The sequence below is a fragment of the Microcebus murinus genome, chromosome 18 (assembly GCF_040939455.1).
Source record: "Microcebus murinus isolate Inina chromosome 18, M.murinus_Inina_mat1.0, whole genome shotgun sequence".
Taxonomy (NCBI): Eukaryota; Metazoa; Chordata; class Mammalia; order Primates; family Cheirogaleidae; genus Microcebus; species Microcebus murinus.
Genome location: NC_134121.1, coordinates 44,263,869 through 44,284,557, shown reverse-complemented (window position 1 = coordinate 44,284,557; position 20,689 = coordinate 44,263,869). Strand labels below are relative to the sequence as shown.

The 20,689-nt window shown below is 47.0% G+C and overlaps 2 protein-coding genes across 6 annotated transcripts in view; one reads left to right on the top strand and one right to left on the bottom strand.

Moving 5' to 3' along the window:
• Positions 1-3,658: 3,658 nt before the first annotated feature.
• RAMP2 (receptor activity modifying protein 2) overlaps positions 3,659-20,689 on the bottom strand; it is a 147,428-nt gene continuing 130,397 nt past the window's right edge. The window contains exons 2-5 of the mRNA XM_012743268.2: positions 5,334-5,468; positions 4,792-4,857; positions 4,229-4,346; positions 3,659-4,098 (exon numbers count right to left, since the gene is read on the bottom strand). Coding sequence (XP_012598722.2) covers positions 3,843-4,098; positions 4,229-4,346; positions 4,792-4,857; positions 5,334-5,433 — 540 coding nt within the window. The 5' untranslated portion in view covers positions 5,434-5,468 and the 3' untranslated portion in view covers positions 3,659-3,842. The remainder of the gene's footprint in view (positions 4,099-4,228; positions 4,347-4,791; positions 4,858-5,333; positions 5,469-20,689) is intronic.
• Positions 15,778-20,689, top strand: part of EZH1 (enhancer of zeste 1 polycomb repressive complex 2 subunit) — a 33,291-nt gene continuing 28,379 nt past the window's right edge. For 3 of the 5 annotated variants that reach the window (XM_012743180.3, XM_012743179.3, XM_012743173.3), the window contains exon 1: positions 15,778-15,853. Coding sequence is in view for 2 of the 5 variants with exons in the window: in XM_012743177.3 (XP_012598631.1) it covers positions 15,847-15,853 (7 nt within the window). In the remaining 3 variants the exon portion in view is untranslated. The remainder of the gene's footprint in view (positions 15,854-20,689) is intronic. The other 2 variants (XM_012743177.3, XM_012743171.3) reach the window with 1 other exon arrangement.

Here is a 20,689-nt window from a genome sequence, read left to right as displayed (position 1 = left end):
CTAGACTACTCAGTTCCATTCCCTTGCCTGCCTATCTACTAATCAGTTCCCAAACTAAGATTGTTGCTCCATGCCCTTACTTACCCCAATACTCTTTTTCACTCTTGGACTATGGAATATTGCTGGGGGAAAAATCACCCAAGATTTACTGAGCCCCAGATTCCCTGACTAACCTCACTGCTGGGCTCACAGGCAGCCCAGTGACCCTTTGTCATTTATTGACTTCTTGGCACCCTCAAGGTAACTATTCAAACTTTTCGATGTTCATCAAGTCATTCCATCCATCCCCATCTCTCTGCTCACAAGAATGCCTTTCCCTCCTGTTTTCTGAGACTGAGGCCATGTATGCAAACCCCTTAATCTTTCCCTCTCTGTCCATCACCATACTTGATTCGTCCCTCAAAAATTCCCCCTCACTTTTTTTTTTTTTTGAGACAGAGTCTCGCTTTGTTGTCCAGGCTAGAGTGAGTGCCGTGGCGTCAGCCTAGCTCACAGCAACCTCAAACTCCTGGGCTCAAGTGATCCTTCTGCCTCAGCCTCCCGGGTAGCTGGGACTACAGGCATGCGCCACCATGCCCGGCTAATTTTTTTATATATATATATATCAGTTGGCCAATTAATTTCTTTCTATTTATAGTAGAGACGGGGTCTCGCTCTTGCTCAGGCTGGTTTTGAACTCCTGACCTTGAGCAATCCGCCCGCCTCGGCCTCCCAAGAGCTAGGATTACAGGCGTGAGCCACAGCGCCCGGCCCCCCTCACTTTTAATACTTCTTCCTTTTGGACTCAAAAGAGTCTGCCTTTTTCTTTACAAGGCCAAGTTTTTGCCATATTTTCTTGCCTCTCATTTCCAACTCCCTCCGAGACTTCTCTATTATCTTCCCTCTCTCCTTTCCCCCCAGCTCCTCTCACCTAGGCTACACATATGTTCGTGTCATCCTAATTTAAAAATATGTACAACCCTTGACCCTACCACCTTAATTTCCTGTTTGATTTCCAACCTTTCCTTCACCCAAGTCCATACTTCATTGTGCGTAGTTTGTCCATAGACTTACCAACAAATATTTGTTGAATGAATGAATGAATGAACCATTCAGTTGATAATGTTTTCTCAAGGCTCACCATTTCCTTTGCCTCCATGGCACTCCTTTTTTTGTTCTGCTACTACCTCTCTGGTCTTTCCCTCTGTCTCTTCTTTTTCCTCATTCTTTAAATGTGAGTGTTTCCTATGAGTGCAACATCAGCCATTTTCTTTTCAGCACACCTTCTCCCTTAGAGCTCTTATCCCTCCTTCATATTGAATTTCTGTGCAGAAGACTCCCAATCTATATTTCCAGATCCAACTTCTTTCCATTCCCACCATCTCCATTTCTAACTCTCTGTGGAATATAATAGCTAATTTCATTGTTACCTCATATTGCACATCCTTTTCTTCAGTCCAGTTCCTTTTCCTAATGGCCCTTTTCTTATTACTGCCATCATTGTCCTAGTAAGTCAGGTTCAAAGTCTGAGTCACCCCTAACCTCTGCTCTTCCTCACTCCCTCATATCCAAGTCCTGCTGATTCTCTCACCTGTTTTTTTTTTTTTTTTTTTTTTTTTTTTTTTTTTTTTTTTTTTTTTTTTTTTTGAGACAGAGTCTCGCTTTGTTGCCCAGGCTAGAGTGAGTGCCGTGGCGTCAGCCTAGCTCACAGCAACCTCAAACTCCTGGGCTCGAGTGATCCTTCTGCCTCAGCCTCCCGGGTAGCTGGGACTACAGGCATGTGCCACCATGCCCGGCTAATTTTTTCTATATATATATCAGTTGGCCAATTAATTTCTTTCTATTTATAGTAGAGACGGGGTCTCGCTCTTGCTCAGGCTGGTTTCGAACTCCTGACCTTGAGCAATCCGCCCGCCTCGGCCTCCCAAGAGCTAGGATTACAGGCGTGAGCCACAGCGCCCGGCCCTCTCACCTGTTTTTAATAATAACCCCTGCCTTGTAATCATTTTCCATTTCCCCATTCATAACTCCTTTGCTCCATGTTCTAAAACCTGGATTATTATAATAATTTCATAATTCACCTCCCTTTCTACTCTTTCCCCTAGGAGAATGCACTCCACCTAAGGCCTAGTCATGTACCCACTCTGCAGTAACTCTCTTGTGATCACACCTCTGTGACCCTCTCAGCCAGATGTGATCCCACCTTCCTTCGCTCTTGAATAACATTTGGTTTGTATCCCTTGCATGTTTCTCATCACACACTCCATTGCTTTTATTCATTTGTACACATGTCAACTTCCCCACTGGATGAAAGCCATTGAGGGCAGAAACCAGACTCTATCTAACTTATCTTTCCAACACATTATACCACATACAAGTGTCTTATACCAGCAGGCCCTTGATGTATATTAAGCAAATGCATGAAGGCAAATATGTGCCAAGAAAGGGACAGATATACCCTTTGGGAAGACATATGCATTCATAAAAATAGAACAAAGACTTATCTCAGGTGAAAATTCAAAATATTTTTAGGAAATAGGTTTGTCCCTAGAGAATCAGGTGTGTCCTGAAAATAGAAATGTGTCTTACAGAATTTATAGGCACATTCCGAGGAGCATGCAGGCATATATGTATGGAATAGACAGACATGTCCCAGGAAATGGACAGGCATGTACTCAGGGAGGAAGGAATTTCAACAAGGAGGACAGTCCCTAAAGAGGCTCAGGGTGCCACAAGAAATAAGCAGATGTCTCTGTGGAGAACAAAGTTGTTTTGTAGATGTTTTTGGTAACCTGGAAGGTATGTCCCAGGGAGGGCTGGAGGTGGGGATTACCCTGTGAGAACTGGATCTCACTGTCCAGAGAACATACAGGGGTACTCATATACAGAAATGGTGAGTTGTAGAGAGGGGTAGGTATGACCCTAGAAAATGGGAAGGTGTCTTAAGGTAGTATCGTATGTCTCAGGAAACTGATGGAAGGGTCCAGCTAAGAACTAGTGGTTGCTATGGAGATGACAGTTTTCCAACCCCAAGATCCACTGCTCCTCTACCATGAGCTTCTTCCAGATCACATATATCTTCTGGTTGTTGGCTTTAGTAGACACCAGGGGGCAGTGTGTAGCAAGGCTGTAGGCCACACCCAGTCCAGGACAATGTAGGATGAGGGCAAGGGACCTGGAGTGGGGAGTGGTGGACATAGTACAGGAAGCTCCCACTTCCTTTGCCTTCAATTGTGAGGACCTTAGGTGTGGATTACTGTTGTTTAGGCCAGGGGTCCCCTTCCCACACCCTGAGAGTAAACTGAGGCAGGAAGAAGGGGAAAAGTCAGGGCTCACAGGTAGCCAGCCTCCCTCCCTTCTTGCAGGAGTCTCAGCAGAGATTCCTCTTGCCCCTCCTCCCACACCTCCCCACTCATGGGCCCCCAGCTGCTGCCTGCCTTCAAGACCGGAAGGGAGTCTCTTCCTGCTTGTTTCCTGGAGCTGCGTTTGGATAGGGACAGGAAAGGCCCCGCCTGGAAGGAAGGAGTATGGGATGGGGGTGCAGCTGGGGGCAGGTGAAATGAACACAACAGTAGGGCCATCCAGATTCTTCCAGCTCCACTGCCCAGAGCTGAGGGCCTGTGGGAGAGGCAAGGACACTCAGGGAAGGACGCAGGCCCCACTGAAATAGGGAGGGGGACAGTGTACAAAAAAGTTTTATTTTGGAGATTACAGAATTTGTGCCATGACCCCACCTGGTTTCCATTTCCACCAGGATCTGTGGTGGATCTGTGGTGGGTGAGTGGGAGTGAGGAAAGGGGTAGGGAGGGCAGTGGGTGGGCAGGGAAGAGGAGTCCGATGGCCCTTGAGAAGCTCGTGCCCTCCTAGGCCTGGGCCTCACTGTCTTTACTCCTCCACACCACGAGAGTGATGAGGAAGGGGATGAGGCAGATGGGGGCTATGATCATGGCCAGGAGCACATCCTCCGGGGGGTCGGAGAGGGTGGGCTGCACCACAGAGCAGTTGGCAAAGTGGATCTGGTGAGTCTCAAAGATGATCCTCTCTGCCCAGGGATTGGGGAAGCCCAGGCCAAACGCCTCCGCATTTTGCTCCAAGCAATCTCGCAGGGCGCTATAAGGCCTGGGGGCAATAGAGGACTTGAGTGAGGAGGGGTTGTGCCCAGGGAGAGGAATGCCCCACGCTCACTCACAGTCCACTCCACACAGCAGGCCCAACCCCTGGCCTCAGGGCCCTCCAGCACTGCCCCTACCTGCTAATTGTGGCCCAGTCACACCAATCCTTTTCAATAGAGTCCATATGAACTTTATAATACTTCCAGCAAAGTTGGACAGTTGTCGCATAGATCTCCTCCACCGTCCTCTCCCTTCCTGTAGGTACAGATGCTGCATAATAACCACACCCCTCCTCCTCCCTCCAAATCCTCTGGCCAGGTACTTCCAAGGTGGAACCCCTGTCATCAAACATGGGAGCCCCTCAGAAAGTTTCAAGACACTTCTGGCTGAGAAGAGTCCCGGCTTAGGAATCTTTTAATGACTTCCATGTGCCCAGCACTTCTCATCCCAGCCTCACAAGAACTTCCATATACACCTTTTCCTCGGGTCTTCTCACCCACCTGTGAGGTGGGCAGGCTCACAGCTGGACAGGGGCTTTGTGGGATGGCAGGGAGAAAGATCTAGGAACCGCAGACAGAAGAGAGGGGAGTTGAGAGGGCACCATCTGGGGTTGGACCAGCCTGGTGGGAAAGGGACCCTCCCCACTGACCTGGCTCTCATCCTTGCTGGGGGGCCACCCTCCCACACCCTGGGTACCCACCTTCTGACTCCAAGCTTTCGGTGGTGGGAAGAGGCTGAGCCAAAGACTCGTGGGGCTTCAGGACAGCTGTGGGAAGAAGCAGAAGAGGAAAGTGGGATGGTGGGGATCTGGGCAGTGGAGCCTGCGAGGATGGGGTGGGGGGGCGAGTGGGGGCCCGCTGAGACCCTCCTAAATCAGGGCTACCCTGGAAGAGAAAGAGGGATAATCCAGCCCCCACGGATGCCCCAGTGGCAGGAAAGAAGGAGCTGGCACCAGCTCCTTGTCACTTACATCCAGGCCCAAAGCAGCCTCCCTCCTCGCCAGCCCCAGACCTCCCGACCCCTGTTCGCGGGGACCCGGCCGGCACCCCAGCTTTCCCCCAGTGGGAAGCACTAGCGCTGTGCCCGCCCCAAGGTGGGGCCAGGGACCGTCCGAAAGACAGTGCTGGTCCCTACGTCGGTCCACACCCGCACCCAGGGGCCCGTTCCGGGCTCGGCCGTCCAGCCCCTCTCCCCTCCCGGGCCTCCCGCGCCTCCCGCCTGGGCCCGGGGCGCCGCACTCACCGCCCAACAGGAGGAGGAGGCGGAGCGCTGCCGGCCGCCCGGCACGGGTCGTGGGGAGCCGCGGGCCGCCGGGGGCGCGCTCCGCCCGGAGCGAGGCCATCGCGCGGCGAGGAGGCGAGGAGGGGCGGCGGCGCTGAGCCGGGCCCGGGCGGGGGCGCCTATATCCCCGGCCCGAGCCGCAGGAAGCCGCGCCGCTTCCTCGGAGGGGCTGGGACGGCTGCGGCCACGTGGGGGGCGGGGGCGACGCCCGGGGCCGGCGGGCTGGAGTGGGAGTCGCTGCAGCACCCGCGCCAGGCGCCTGCGGCTCCCTCCGCCTCGCCCGCGCCGGCCCACCCTTTCTTCTAGCTCACCCTGCGGGGCTGGACAGCTCCCCTCATAACCCCAGAAACGGGACCCTTTTCCTGGGCTTGGCTGCTTGGCACCCAGGACTCGCTGGGGTCTCCCAGCATCCGGACTCTAGTCGCCCCCGCTCTTTCGTGGCTCCAGGGGTCGCGAGTTGCTATCCCAGACCTTGAAAAGAGGGAGGTGGGAGCTGGGAGCTCCAAGGACCTCTCTGCATCTAAGGCAGGCGGTTGGGGCTGTCCCCGGCCCGTGGGGGAAGGGGCGCCTGGAGTTAGGCGGGGCAGCTCCGAGTTCCTTTTCCCTGGAAACACCCACAGATGTCAGCTTGCCTGCCAAAACCAGGGAGGAGACGAGGGAGCTGGCCCTCTGGAGTCGGACGAAGGCCTGAGGAGCCGGGTAGAGGGGAATCCAAAATCCAAATACCCTCCCTTCAAGACACCTCCTGGGGCCCAGACCCCACAAACCTGTTGAGTAGGGTGGAGGTAGGGTTAAAGGAGGAGGCAAAATAAGATTACTATATCCCTAGGAAGAAGGTGGCCACAACTCTTCAGGTCCAAGGTTAGGAGAAAAAAAGGAGAGGTTTAGAATCTTCATGTGTGAGGTAGGCGTCCTCAAACTACAGCCTGCGGGCCACATGGGGCCTGCCGAGGACATTTATCCAGCCTGCTGGGTGTTTTTGCTGCTGCTGCCTGTCCTGCTTAGCAGCCGACTGGTACCAGGCCCACAGCGGGCATGTGTGGAATGTGTGCGGCAGTCTCCCCATGGCCCCCCAACGGTCTAAGGGACAGTGAACTGGCCTCCTGTTTAAAAAGTTTGAGGACCATTTTACAGAGAAAGCTCAGGACTTGAGTTCAGTAGCTCTGGGTCTTAACTCTGTCTTCCCACCCCCAGCTATATAGCCCTGAATGACACATTTACTTCTTGGCTGCTCATGTGAAATAGGAACATTCCCCTCCTCACTAACCTGTAGTGAGGAAGGTATACATGAAAGGACATTGCACTCACTTAGCAATGCTAGTTTCCTTTTCCTCTTAAGTGACTTGCCTAAGGTCACACGGCTGGGAAGCAGCAAGGCTGAGCCTGGGCCCCCAGAGGCCCTCGTTTCTTTCTGCCACGACACAGCTGCCTCCACGTCCTGGGCCAGAGCTTCATTAGCCTGAAGCAGCAGAGGAGCCCAGGAGCTGGTTTGGCCATGACGTTCAACTCCCAGACACAGCTGTCAGCACCAAACTTTCCTAAATTACTCCCAGACACTGACCCTTGGACTCAGCTGCCGCTGTTGTCCCAGTTACTGAAGCCTGCCCACCGCAAATTATCTTTCATGATCGCTCTTAAAATCTTTATCTCAGTATCTTAGGCTCTTGGATTATGGGCAGAGATAACCTGTTGTCCTCCTCTGTGGCTATGGTCAAGAGGCTGCTTTTGCAAGGCATCCAGTGGGAGAAGGGGAAATGGCCCACTTGACATGAACCCCAAAGTCCTCCTGGTAAGGATCATTCCTGCAATGGTGCAGAAAAGAGCCAGGCAGTCTCAGAGCCACTTCAGGCTGAGGACCAAATCTATTCCTTCCCTCCTAACCAAGATTGCCCTTTGCAAAAAGGAGTCTTAGTGGAAAGGGAGATTTCTGGGTGATAAGATGAGAGGAGAAAGCAAGGAAGGGCAGAAAGCAAAACAAGCCATTTCCACTGGGCTGGGGCCAAAGGAACATGAGCCCACTGTGAGTTAGGACTGGGGTTGGGGTTCAAGATTAAAGGTGACAAAAGCAAATGTTGGGTTTAAAATAGGACAGTATGGTATAAGGGATTTTAAAAAAAGTGGTTAGGGCCGGGCGAGGTGGCTCACGCCTGTAATCCTAGCTCTCTGGGAGGCCGAGGCGGGCGGATTGCTCAAGGTCAGGAGTTCAAAACCAGCCTGAGCAAGAGCGAGACCCCGTCTCTACTATAAATAGAAAGAAATTAATTGGCCAACTGATATATATATAAAAAAAAAATTAGCCGGGCATGGTGGCGCATGCCTGTAGTCCCAGCTACTCGGGAGGCTGAGGCAGAAGGATCGCTCAAGCCCAGGAGTTTGAGGTTGCTGTGAGCTAGGCTGACGCCACGGCACTCACTCTAGCCTGGACAACAAAGCGAGACTCTGTCTCAAAAAAAAAAAAAAAGTGGTTAGGATTCTGAAGGCAGATTCTGCCTCTGTCTTGCTGGGTAATCTTGGGCAGGTTATTTCATATCTTTGGAACACAAAATTTTTATATGTAAAAAGACCTTGGGATCAGAAAGTATGTAACCTGGTAGGAAGTATTATTCTTAGCCTAGGATTGGGGTTAACTTTGCATGTTAAGATCACCAAAGGAGAGCTTATTATAGTCATTCCTGAACCCGGGTGTCCAAACCCTCCAGCTGGAGAATCTAAATTTTCTCTCCTCTTGATTTTCATCTTCCCACTTTTCCATACCAGTTGGATGTTTGGATGTTTTTATTGATTCCTGAGAGCATCCTAGTAACTGAGGGTTTGCTTTGGAGGTCTTTGGAGCTGAACAGGGACTGGAGACTTCATCTTTCTCCTCTAAGTACCCATAGGAGATAGTCCCATGATATGCAACAATGGGTCAGAGAAGGGCTTCATTAGAAACAGGCTGGTTCCTTCATGGGAAGTCCCCTGTTTTCCATCTCTGAGGGCCCTTATCTTCCCTTGCTAAGCCCATTTATGCTTTTGCTATAAAAATATACTTTTCAGTTGTAAATAATACATGGGAATATGCTAGTTGCAAAATATTTAATACAGAAAACTTTATACCCCCACTCCTGTCTCACCTCCCACATATTTTGGATTTTCAAAAAAGCATCAATCAGATTTTATATCCCTATTATTTGATGACTTTTTAAAAACTTAATAATATGTCTTAGATATCTTTCCATGATACTACATATAGATATGCCTCTTTCCTGTTAACTATACACAGTATTGCCTTTAGTCTTTTTTCCCCTTGTATCCAGTGGAGTTTAGTCTTTAAGGTCCATATACATTTCCTTATTTCTCTGCCCCCCACCCCACCTCCTACCACCCAGTGCTTGGGAAGAGAGGGATCTCATTCTGATCCAGCTGGACATTGTCCTGATATTTCTGGCCCCAAAATAGATTCGATTGATTCCTTCTAAACCGGGATCCCACTACTGTGTAAATTTCCCTTCTTGTTACAGGCCAAAGGCCATCTGCTTGGAGCAGGGGAAGAGGTGACTTGACCCTTAGAAAGAGTGCAATTTCTAATCCTCAACCTCACCCCTACATATACACAAATCCAGAGCAACACAGGAGAGAGTAAAAAATCCTATACAACTGGAAGGAATGTGCTAAAAAAAAAGAAGAAGAAGAAAGAAAGAAAGAAAAAAAGATAAAAAAAAATCCTAGGGCCTCCTACACCATGAAATTGTATGTTGAGCATCCTGCAATTAGTATCTCTATAGAGTAGAGATGACTAGATGCTGGCCTCTTCCCCAGCTGTCTGCATGGGGAGAGTCAGGGTCAGGGAAGCCAGAAGTCCTGGCTGGAAAAGGCTGGTCCTTCCTAACCAGAGAGAGGAGACAGGGAGAATTAGAGGAACTATAGCCAGGGAGCCAGCTGGCTAAGGGAGGAAAGGCAAAGGGGTAGGGATGTAACTACTCCATCTCTCCGCAGCCTCCTCAGTGCCGGGATGATGGCACACCTAGTATGAGGAGCCTGACCACCTGTCAGAGGGAAAAATAGTATTGTAGAAAACTGGCTCCTGAGCTGGTAAAAAGCAGAGAAAACGATCAAGTTATATTACTCATCAACTGCTGGATATTTAATACTAGCTACCATTTATTGAACACTTATTATGTGCTGCACAGCATCTTTTAACACAGGTGCTAAGTGCTTTGCATTCATGTTATAAAGCCTTAGCATCATAATACCAGGCTTATCTTCTCTATGGGTGAAATGGGGAAGTGAGTAGAAAGTTTAAGGTCCCAGAGCTAGTAATTGACAAAGTTAGGATTTGAACCCAGATAGCTTCATGCTAAGGTTCATTATGATTTATCACCTCCTTTCACACCATATCAGAATACCGATTCCTTACTGGGTCTAAAAGGGAGAAAACAAGGATAGAGAATTTCATCTAGGACCAAAATGACTCCTCCCAAAATAGGAAGATCTCCAAACTACGTGCACACAACCTCCTCTGCTGTCCCTCTCAGACTCAGGCTGGACCATGACATCACATGGTGGAGGCTGTTTTTCTGAAAAGAACCCAGACCAGATTTACAAGAATGATGCTCAGTGTGACTGAAGAGGACTAGGGCCAAGTGACCACAGCACACACCCAGCAGTGCTGAGAACACTGCTAGTCCCTTAGCACCTGGGGCTGACTCATGGTTGCTATAGGACACAACACCAAATGCCAGGATTGCTTTCTCCCTCCCTCTGTTCCTCAGGGCTGTCCTATGAAACCATCCCCTGGAACCCTTGGGTAACATGGAATACTCATATTCATTTACCAAGCCCCAAGGATGACAGGCAGTATGCTCAGTGCTGCAAATTGTTTCATTGAATTGTTTCATAATCCATTAAATTAGGTTATCATAGCAACCCACTTTACAGACAAGGAAACTGGGACTTAGAAAGGTTAAGTAACTTTTCCAAGGGCGAGCAACTAATATTGCCAGATACTCAGGTCTGCTTGATGCTAAAACTTGCGGACTTAGCTTCTGCTCCACAATATCTGATGGAAACCAACCTGCTAGAGAGAAGCAAACAGGAAAAGATGAGGAAGACTGGCCAGCTAGACAGGGCTCCTTGTGGCATGGTATAGAGAGACCTCCCTACTCAGTACTGTCCCTCTCCTGACTATGCGTGCGTGCTTTACCTAGTGACAGTATCTTTTCACATCCTTTCCAACACCTTAATGAAAAAGCCCAGGACATTATGAAATAAATCATTTTCTAGATCATAACAAGGATCCAATATATGTTAAGCAAATATGACATTAATAGCACATGTGTGTTTAACATGTGGTGTTTGTAATGTGAGCTTAAGTAATATTTTATATATATGTATATATATATATTTTTTTTTCTTGTTGTTGTTGTTGTTGAGACAGAGTCTCACTCTGTTGCCCAGGCTAGAATGTTATGGTGTCAGCCTAGCTCACAGCAACCTTAAACTCCTGGGCTCAAGCGATCCTCCTGCCTTAGCCTCCCGAGTAGCTGGGACTACAGGCATGCGCCACGATGCCCTAATTTTTATGTTTTTAGTAGAGACAGGGTCTCACTCTTACTCAGGCTGGTCTTGAAGTCCTAAGCTCAAGGGATCCTCCCACCTCGGCCTCCCAAAGTGCTAGGTTTACAGGGGTGAGCCACCATGCCAGGCCACTTAAGTAATATTATAAAAGGCAGTATTTTCCTTATCTGTAAAATAGGGATGATAATAATATCTGTAAGATATAAAGCACATAAAACACAACTTGGCCCATAGTCAATGTACATTATTATTATTATTATTATTATTATTACCTTAGCAGTTGAGAGCACATGCTTTGGAGTCAAGTAGATTGGGTTTGACTATAAGCTCCATTGCTTATTTAGCTGTATGTGATTTTAGGCAAGTTACTAAACTCCTCTGATCTCATTTCCTTATATGCAAAATGGGATTACTAGCATGCATCTCACTGAGTAGTAGAGATAATAGATGGAAAGCATTTGGCCCAATGCCTGGCACTAGTAAGCATGTGATAAATGGAAGTTATTATCATAATGTGCAACACATATAGTTACAACAACTCGATTTCCAAGATATTCTGGGAACTTTCCAGTTTCGTAATTTTACTCTTTTTATAACACAACACTCCTTTTGTTGAAAAGAATATAGGCTTTGGAGCAAGACAGACCTAGCCTGTGCTTAAATTCCAGCTCTCCTTACCAGGATGTGGCCATGGACAATGTTGTCAATTTCTCTGAGCCTCAGTGTTCTGTAAAACAAGTATAAGAATTTCTGCCTCCCAGGCGTTTTACAAGGATTACGTGGGATTCACACCCAGTGCAATATCTAGTGTTTATGTTAATGCTAAAGGCAATTCGTTAAATGTATAAATAAATGAAATTTATTTTTGTTCTTTCTTTTTCATATAGTATCATAGATATAATCTGTAAATGTGAGTAGAGTGGCCACTTCTCTTATTCCTAAATGGTCTCTGTAGCCTAGTGTCTCATCCTAGCTACAGAGGGGATCAAGGGGACATAGCATCATAGGTATGGGGGACTCTGATGATAAGTCAGAGAAGAGAGAAAGGGAAGTCACAGGACCAAGGGAAACTCCCCTTTCCTGTCTGGCTAGTATTTGTTTGTCTTCCACACTGGCTGTTCCCTGCTGATATGGGGTCTGTCCAGTGTTCAGCTTTGATTGACATCTCTAGTACAGAGGAAGTAAGCAGCCCGTTAACTTTCAGGAGCTGTTTTCCTCTGGACTTGCAGGCTAGAGTCCCACTGGTGAGACTTTCTGGCACCACTGGTGAGAGCAGAAAGCCGTGGAGAGAATCCAGCATCATGATGTCAGAGCTAGAAGACCTCAGAGAAGGGAGGAGGCATAATGGAGTGGTTCAGAGCATGGGTTGAGGGGCCAGAATGACTGAGCCCAAATCCTGGCCATATCACTTACCAGCCGAATGACCTGAGGCAAGTTCTAGAATCTCTTTAAGCCCTAGTTACCTCAGCTGTAAACTGGGGATAAGAATATTCCTGACTTCATATGAAGTGAGACGATCCTTATACAATACTTAGGACAGTGCCAGGCACATAGTGAGTGCTTGGTATTTAAAGGCTGTTACTGTTTTTTTCTGGTTTTGCCATTTTGATTTTATAGTTGAGGACTCCAATGGCCAGAAAGGAAGCACAGCTCATTAGCTGTCCACCTGAGTAGAGCTGCTTCCCAGGCAGGGCTGTGCCAAAGGCGTGTCCTGAGGGATCAGGTCCTGTATTAACTGTGCCGAGAGAACAAGAACAAGCAGCACCACCCCAGCTGTGAGGTTGGGTTATGTACAAATCAAGGCATGAATCCCACCCAAGTAATCCCCCAAAGAGAAAGTCTCTTCCTGCTGGAATTATTTATTTTGTAATTAACAAAGGCTGAGGAAGCCCTTTTTAATATTTTGGCTTAGAGGCTCATAGTTTGAATTTATAATAGTCATGGACAAGGGTTTATTGTGGGCCTGTTCTTACTTGCTGAATTGAATGCGTTATTATGATTCCCAAGCAACCCGAGGTCAGGAGCTAAGTACCTAAGGCAGCAAGCTGGGGTTTTGAGACCAGAGGACAAAGTGTCCGGGAGTGGAGAGGCTTCAAAAATTGAACCATATTCCCAGGCACTGTAATGTCCAGACCTAAACTCACTTTGGAGCTGCCTTTGCCTCCAAGTGTTCAGGGAGGGGTCTGGCACTCCAGCTGGCCTGACCAAGTCCTGAGCAGCCAGCCCCAGTTTCTGGTGACCTTCCTGCAGGCTTTTAGGTTGTACTTTGCTTTGTTTTCTTATTTGTTTCCTCACGGCAGGGTGGCTTTCTGTGCTTCTGGGTGGGAACTCTGTAGAGGGAGGATGGTTTGCTTCCATCTCCCCAGCTGTGTTTACACTTCCCTATCATGGACCATCTGGGCCCCAACCTTCCCTCAGTCCTCTGTGTTCCCTCCTAGAATTGCTATTTGATATCCCTGTGGGCATTACAAGGGAGGGGCAGAATGGGCCAATGGGCCACATCCAAAGGGGGCTCGGGTGGAAGGGAGGAAGGCATAGTGTAGAATGGTCTGTTTGAATTCTGGGAAGCATCATCTCCTTCCCTTTCTACTAGGGACCTGAGGACCAGCAGGGGACAAAAGTACACTTAGAACTCACCCATGCTAGAAGGAATAGAACACGTGACATGTCATTTCTAATCACTGGGTTGAACAAAATCTTGCTTTGTGATGGGGATGTGAGTCCACAGAGCAGAGCAATCTTCCCTAAGGCTTCACTGGGGCCAGTGGTCAAAGAGACTGCATGTTAAAGCCAATAAGATTATGCTAAAATATAAGCAAATTAAAAAGGATTTAAGAAAATGGTCAAGTAAATAATGCTCTTCTTCTCCGGGGAGCAAGTTGAGCTGGTATTAATCAGTACACTAGCACTGCTGGACTCTCAGCCAAGCCCAGGAGAATGGCTGCCAAGGCAAATCAGGCATCAGGTTTCAGAAATTAAACACATAATTTTATTTTTCCGCAATAGGGAACTTTCAGAAAAAGAACCAGCCCTATTAGGCTACTCAGCACACTCTGTCCAGTTTCTTCCAGCCCCAGAGACCTCCAATTTAATAGCAAGATGAACAACTAGGAGCCAGAAGTGACACAGTTATTCCTTTCTTCCATTAACTGCCTGGGGGTGGGACCCGGAGGAGTGGGACAGGGGTGATGGCACTGTTTTTCAAAGGTCCAGTTGCTAAACACTTGCCAATAGTTTTTCTACGAATTTACAGGACAAAGACCTGAAGGATTGGAAAAGAAAATGAGTTGTAGAGGAAAAACTAGCCAAGCAAAGGTTGGCTGATAGTGTCTCACAGAACAGTCAGCTAAGAAAGAGCCTGGTCTCAGGAAAAACTCAGCCATCACAATAAGGAGAAACCAACTGGCAAACAAATTTTCCCCCAAGAACTGCATGCTTATTTGTGATGTGGAAAGCTGTTTTTATAATGCTTCAGTGAACAAGGATTACAAAACCCAGTGTGTAGTCCTACGCCAAGTGGTGGATGTGAAAGAGGTATACAATGTGCGAGAGTACACGTGGTACTGAAGTTGCAGGGTCAAGGAGATTCTTGAGAGCTGGAAGGCTTGATGAGGAGGTGGAACTCAGATTCTTATCTACTGATTTGGCATAAATCCCTTCAACTTCCTTCCTTTCCACCTGAAACTATTTCTGTAACCATACTTTCTTTGTGTCTCTTCTCTTGTTACATGGCAAGCTCTCCTAAGGCAGTGTTGTCCATTCCCCTGGCTTTAGTTAATGTCAATATGTTATGTTGATGCCTCCCAAATGTCTCAATAATATCCCTCCTGACATTCAGAGCTTCCGAACATATCTGCTTAGATAACTCATATTCTTTCTTTCAACAACAACAATAATAATTATTATTATTTATAGAGACAAGGTCTTGCTCCGTCACCCAGACTGGAGTGCAGTGGCACCATCATAGTTCATTACAACCTCAAACTCCTGGGCTCAAGCCATCCTCTTGCCTCAGCCTCCTGAGTAGCTGGGACTGCAGGCATGCGCCACTGCCCCCGACTAATTTTTCTATTTTTATTTTTGTAGAGACAGGGTCTCTTGCTCAGGCTGGTCTCAAACTCCTGGCCTCAAGCAATCCTCCCCCACCAGCCTCCCAAAGTGCTACACCTGGCTTTTCTAATTATACACTTTGAAACAAAATCAAGATTTTATTGTTTGCATTTTAATTTTCAACTTTATATTTTGAAATAATTTCAGATTTACAAAAGACTGCAAATATGGTACAGAGTTTCTATATATCCTTCATTGAACTTTCAAAGAAAAATAAAATCTCCCTGATCACATGGTTAAGGTACCGTCTGCCATATTGTCAATAGTAAAGTTGCTATTTTCCCCCTTGTAACTAATAAGTATCTTGAGGGGAGATATTTTTATACAAGGCTGTCATTTTTTAATCTAAGTGGCTGGGAAGACTATTGACAGAAATAGGGAAATCAGGCGTAAATAAAGCAAGGACATAGAGCAATAGACGGATGTCCGGGGTATTGGTAGGTGTGAGGAGGCATCATCAGTATGAAAGGGTTGGCTTCAAACGCTAAGTGAAATGTTGCTTGTCACCAGCTCCTGGGGATGGTGCGACCGCTGGATAAGGTATTCAAGAAGATATTAGTGGCTCTGCCCAGCTATCCCCAGAGCCCTTCGTCTCCCCTGACAACGCCGCCTTGGAAACCGCCGGCGTCCCGCTGCAATCCTCGGGTTCCTGAGTCCGGACTGTTGGCGGCAAACCACAGACGTGCGAAGAAGGAAGTCCAGGTGGCCCACCCGCGCGGCGCGGGAGGCTCAGTGCGCACGCGCCGGGAGAAGGCGCGGGCGGGGCCGCGGCGCGCAGGCGCCTTAGCGCGGGTCCCTGCGGCTCGGGATGGAGGGTGAGTAAGTAAACAAGCCCGGGCCGGGCGGTGGGGCCGGGCCTCCGCACCTCGCCGCCCCGGGCTTGAGGGAGGGAGAGGCGAAGGAATGAGGGAATTGGGAGGAAGCCGAGGGACACACTGTCTGGCTGGCTGGGGGCAGCGGGGCGCTCCTCTCCGTTCCTAGGGCTGGGGAAACGGGGTGTTGGGGCGAGAGAGCCCCGGGCGAGGACCGCGTCTGGCCGCGAGGGCGGTGTGTCCGGGAGGAGGCGCGGCGGGGGCGGGCCCGGGGCCGGGGCATCACGTTGGAGGGCGGGGTGGGCCGGTGGGCGGGAGCCCAGCGCGGAGAGGGGTGGTGGGCGGTGGCACCTGCGGGGCCCCTTAGCGCGGCGGACTCTCGGGGACCCGGAGCAGTGCGCGCGGAGGGCCAGGGCCGGGGCTGAGCTTGCAGCGGCTTTGGGGGATGTTGAGGAAGAGTTAGCAGTAAAACAGGGCCGGGGCGAGGTGAGCGAGGGTCCCAAGGCACAAAGTGTGAGGGGGCACTGCTTCTCAGGGTCGTGCAAGTGCCGAGTGAGTGCCGCCTCACATTTTGCGCCCTGGGAACCTCACTCTCCTCACCCCAGGCTCAGCCCTGAGTAAGAGGCTTCTGCACTCCAGACTTGTCTCGCTCCAGGCCCTGTGCACCCCAAGACATCTCCCGAGGTTCAAACGATATAAGTGAAAGTGCCCTGAAGCAAAAGCAAAGTGTTTTATTTGAGACGAGCCTGTTAGGAAATGTGGGACAAACTTTTATTTTGGTAAAAAGTGGGCTACTGAGAAATTGTATCACGAGCACTGACGGGAAGGGATGTGGAAAGGTTTTAGTGCCCCTGATGGAATATTGAGGTTGGGTGAAATACAGGATTGTAAATAGAGTCGCCTAGGTAATGGAGCCCGTGCTTGGTGAGGGAGGCTGAGGGAAAAGAGCCGAGGTAGATGAACAGTTAACGTGTGTGCAAGGATGGCGTTCCAAGTGTGGGTCTCTTTTCCACGTTTGCTGCCATAATACGTTTGAATAGAAAAATTCCCCCACCCAGTGCTTTTTAAGGTTAAGAAACTGGTTTCGAATGAAGTTTGCAGCCTGAAAAGGTGCCAACTCTATCAGAGATTTCTGTGATAGCTTGTCCATTTTAAACCTTGGCATCCCCAGGTGTGGCCTTGATAAAATACATAACTTACATAGGAGAAAGTGCGTTTTAGGAGATAAGTACTTAAAAAAATACACATAATAGAAGAAGGTACTATCTATAAAAATGTAATAATACTATTGTCAAGGTTTATGCTTAGTGTATGTATTACAGTGTGAATCAACTCTCTGAGAACAGGGATGTATGTCTGTTTTTATCATTCACTGATGTACCCCAAGCACCTAAAACAGTGCCCAGCACATAGAAGGGGCTCATTACATATTTGTGGAATAAATAGTGGGAAGATTTCTGGGACTGGGAGTCAGGAGATCTCCATCTCCCTGGAGTGGGCTGGGCATGGTGACTCTTGCCTGTAATCTCAGCATGGTGGGAGGATCCCTGGAGCCCAGGAGTTTGGACCAGCCTGGGTGACAAACTGAGCCCCTGTCTTTATAAAAAAGAAAAAAGCTCCTTGAAGTGTAAAAGAGTTCTTCATTATGATGTTACGTTAGTGCCCTTTGTAACAACACTAGAATAAGGACCCTGGAATTAAAAATGAAATTTTACTCCCAAGAAGACTTTTGTGAGAAGGAAAAAGGTGGCGAAAATTTAGTCAGACTTATTTCTCTTATACTTTCCTTTGAAGGCCTCCTTCCCACCTGCCAATCCCCATCTTGCCAAGGCTGGACTCAAACTTTTGGGCCCAAAATATCCTCCTGCCTCAGACTTCCAAGTAGCTGAACTACAGGCATGCACTACCATGCCCAGCCTATTATCTATTTAATTCTTGGGATATGAAACCTGGCTTCCATAGTCCTGTAGGTAACTATTTCTGCCCTTGATTTGTGCCTTATATGAAACATGTAACAATTTATATAATTAAGTATCTCTTTTTCTGACCTTGGACTAAGTTTAAAAGTTTCTACTTTGTTCACTAGCAATTTCCCAGAAAAGGTTTGAGGTCACCACGCTAAAATAAAAGCACATTACATTTCTGCATAGAATAAACTAAAGAGAAAAGAGGAAAAAAAAAAAACATGTGGAGAAAGGTGAAGATAATTATACCAGATAGGTTGAGATTGAGGGGGATGGTTAAAAAAAAGAAATACTACTCTTCTCCATTCTAGAAAGTCGTCTTCTTCTTCTGCTTTGTTATGTCCAGACTGTGTACATATTGGGTATTGGGTTCCTTCCTGTCTCTTTTTAGTCTGTTAGTCAATGATCAGTTGGGACTTTAGGGCTCCAAACCCTAAAGTTATGAGTTACTTCACAGATAACTGGAGTTCAGTGCCTCTCGGTATGTTGTGTTCTCTGACTCACCCTAATAATTTGATTCAAAATAGACTAAAAAGTCCTTTTGTATTGAATGATAATCAACAGTCACTAAATATATTAAAAGTACTATATTAAGCTTTATACTAATGTAGTGCACAGACCAGCCAAACTAAGGCTCTAGCCTGCTAGGCGATTGCTTTAACTCTTCTAAATTAGCATTGCACATCCTAAGAGCCAGCATTGGGTCTCATGAAAACTAATCCTAGTTTGATTTCTGTCATGATTGCCTCCAGTGCCCATGGCCTAATTCTCTTAATGAAGCAGTACTTAAAAATATTAATGTTAGAATTTTATTTTTGTTTGTTTTTGTATTTTGAGATAGAGTCTCACTCTGTCACCTGGACTAGAGTGTCATGGTCAGCCTAGCTCATGGCTACCTCAAATTTCTGGGCTCAAGCCATTATCCACCCTCAGTCTCCCTAGTAGCTGGAACTACAGATGCGTGCCACCATGCCTGGCTAATATTTTTCTATTTTTGGTAGAGACAGGGTCTCACTCTTGCTCAGGCTGGTCTCTAACTCCTGAGCTCAAGAAATCCTCCCCCTTGGCTATAATTTTATTTTAAATCAGAATTTAGGCTCACAGCTTCTTGTTAGTAAGCTTCTTTCTGTGTGTATAGTGCCCAGAAGCTCAAACTACTAAGAAATGTAAATACCTTGGAGAAATTAGAAGATATAAATTTAAAATGTGCTTAATAGATCCTAACTGAAGGATCTATAAGGCTGTATACCACAGAGTTGATTTCAACCAGAGTGTTGATGAAATTGGTGATCACCAGAATGACTCAATTGTGTGTTACTAGACCTCTTTGTAGGAGTAGGTTCACCACTACTGTTCATGTTTCAGTTCCATTATGAATTGAAAAAGAAAGAGCAAGATGGAAAATTTCAAGATTAACCTATAGTATCATCTGCCTCTGAAGCCTTACTTAGCCTGCTGGTTAATAAAATTATTATTCAAGAAAAAGTAGTAAAGATGTTGAACTTGCCCCTAAGACAAGAAACTGTTTCTGCAAAGGGACATATTTGTGTAGATGAAAAAATTTCATAGTTTGGAACTTTTGTATTCTGATCCTTTTTTTGAGACAGAGTCTCACTGTTTCCCAGGCTAGAGTGCCGTGGCATCATCCTAGCTCACAGCAACCTAAAACTCCTGGACTCAAGGGATCCTCCTGCCTCAAGCTCCTGAGTAGCTGGGACTACAGGCATGTGCCACCATGCCCAGCTAATTTTTTCCAAATATTTTTAGTTGTCCAGCTAATTTCTTTCTATTTTTAGTAGAGAAGGGGGTCTCACTCTTGCTCAGGCTGGTCTCGAACTCCTGAGCTAAAAGCCATCCTCTTGCCTCGGCCTCCCAGAGTGCTAGGATTACAGGTGTGAGTCACCGCGCTGGGCCTGTATTCTGATCTTGAAGCTTAAGAACGTCATTTCTTAGATGTTTTATCCCCAAACAACTTCAATAGTATTTTCTCAATTCCACGTAGTGACAGACCAGGTTTTAACCTTTGAAGCAAATTGAGATCCAATTTTCTGGGGAAAGATTTTTAAGTTTTTGTATCTTTCTTTTCTTGTGGAATATAAGGTGACATATAAATAAGCTAGTTCTTATTTCTAATGAATAATCTTTTTAAAAATAAATTTTATTTTTTAGAACAGTTTTAGATTTACAAAAAAAATGTAAAGCTAGTAGAGGGAATTCCCATAAGCCTAACCCCACAACCAGTTTCCTCTATTATTAACATCTTTTTTTTTTTTTGATACAGAGTCTCTGTTGCTCAGGCTAGAGTTCAGTGGCATCAGTATAGTTCACTGCAGCACCGATTCCTGGGCTCAAGTGATCCCAATTCTCCTACTTCAGCCTCCTGAGTAGCTGGGACTATAGGTACACATCACCATGCTGGCTAATTTTTAAAAACATTTTTTGTAGAGGTAGGGTCTTACCATTGCCCAGGCTGGTCTTAAACTCCTGGCCTCAAGTGATCCTCCTGCTTTGGCCTCCCAAAGTGCTAGAATTATAGGTGTGAGCCACCCTGATTACTTTCTGCCACTAGTTTTGCCCTTTGTATAATCATTCTAGTAGAACATCTTACGGGGAATTATACAGTATCTAGTTTATTGTATCTGATTTCTTTCACTTAACTTAAACATAATGCCTTTGAGATATGTTGTGCACGTATAGGAACTGTTCATCCCTTTTTATTGCTGAGTAGTAATCCATTGTATGCAAACACTGCATTCTGTGTCTATTAGCCAATCCATTAGTATATGTGTTGTTTCTACTTTTCAGCTATTATAAATAAAGCTGCTGTGAACATTTGTGTGCAGGTCTTTGTGAGGACATAGGATTTCACTTATCT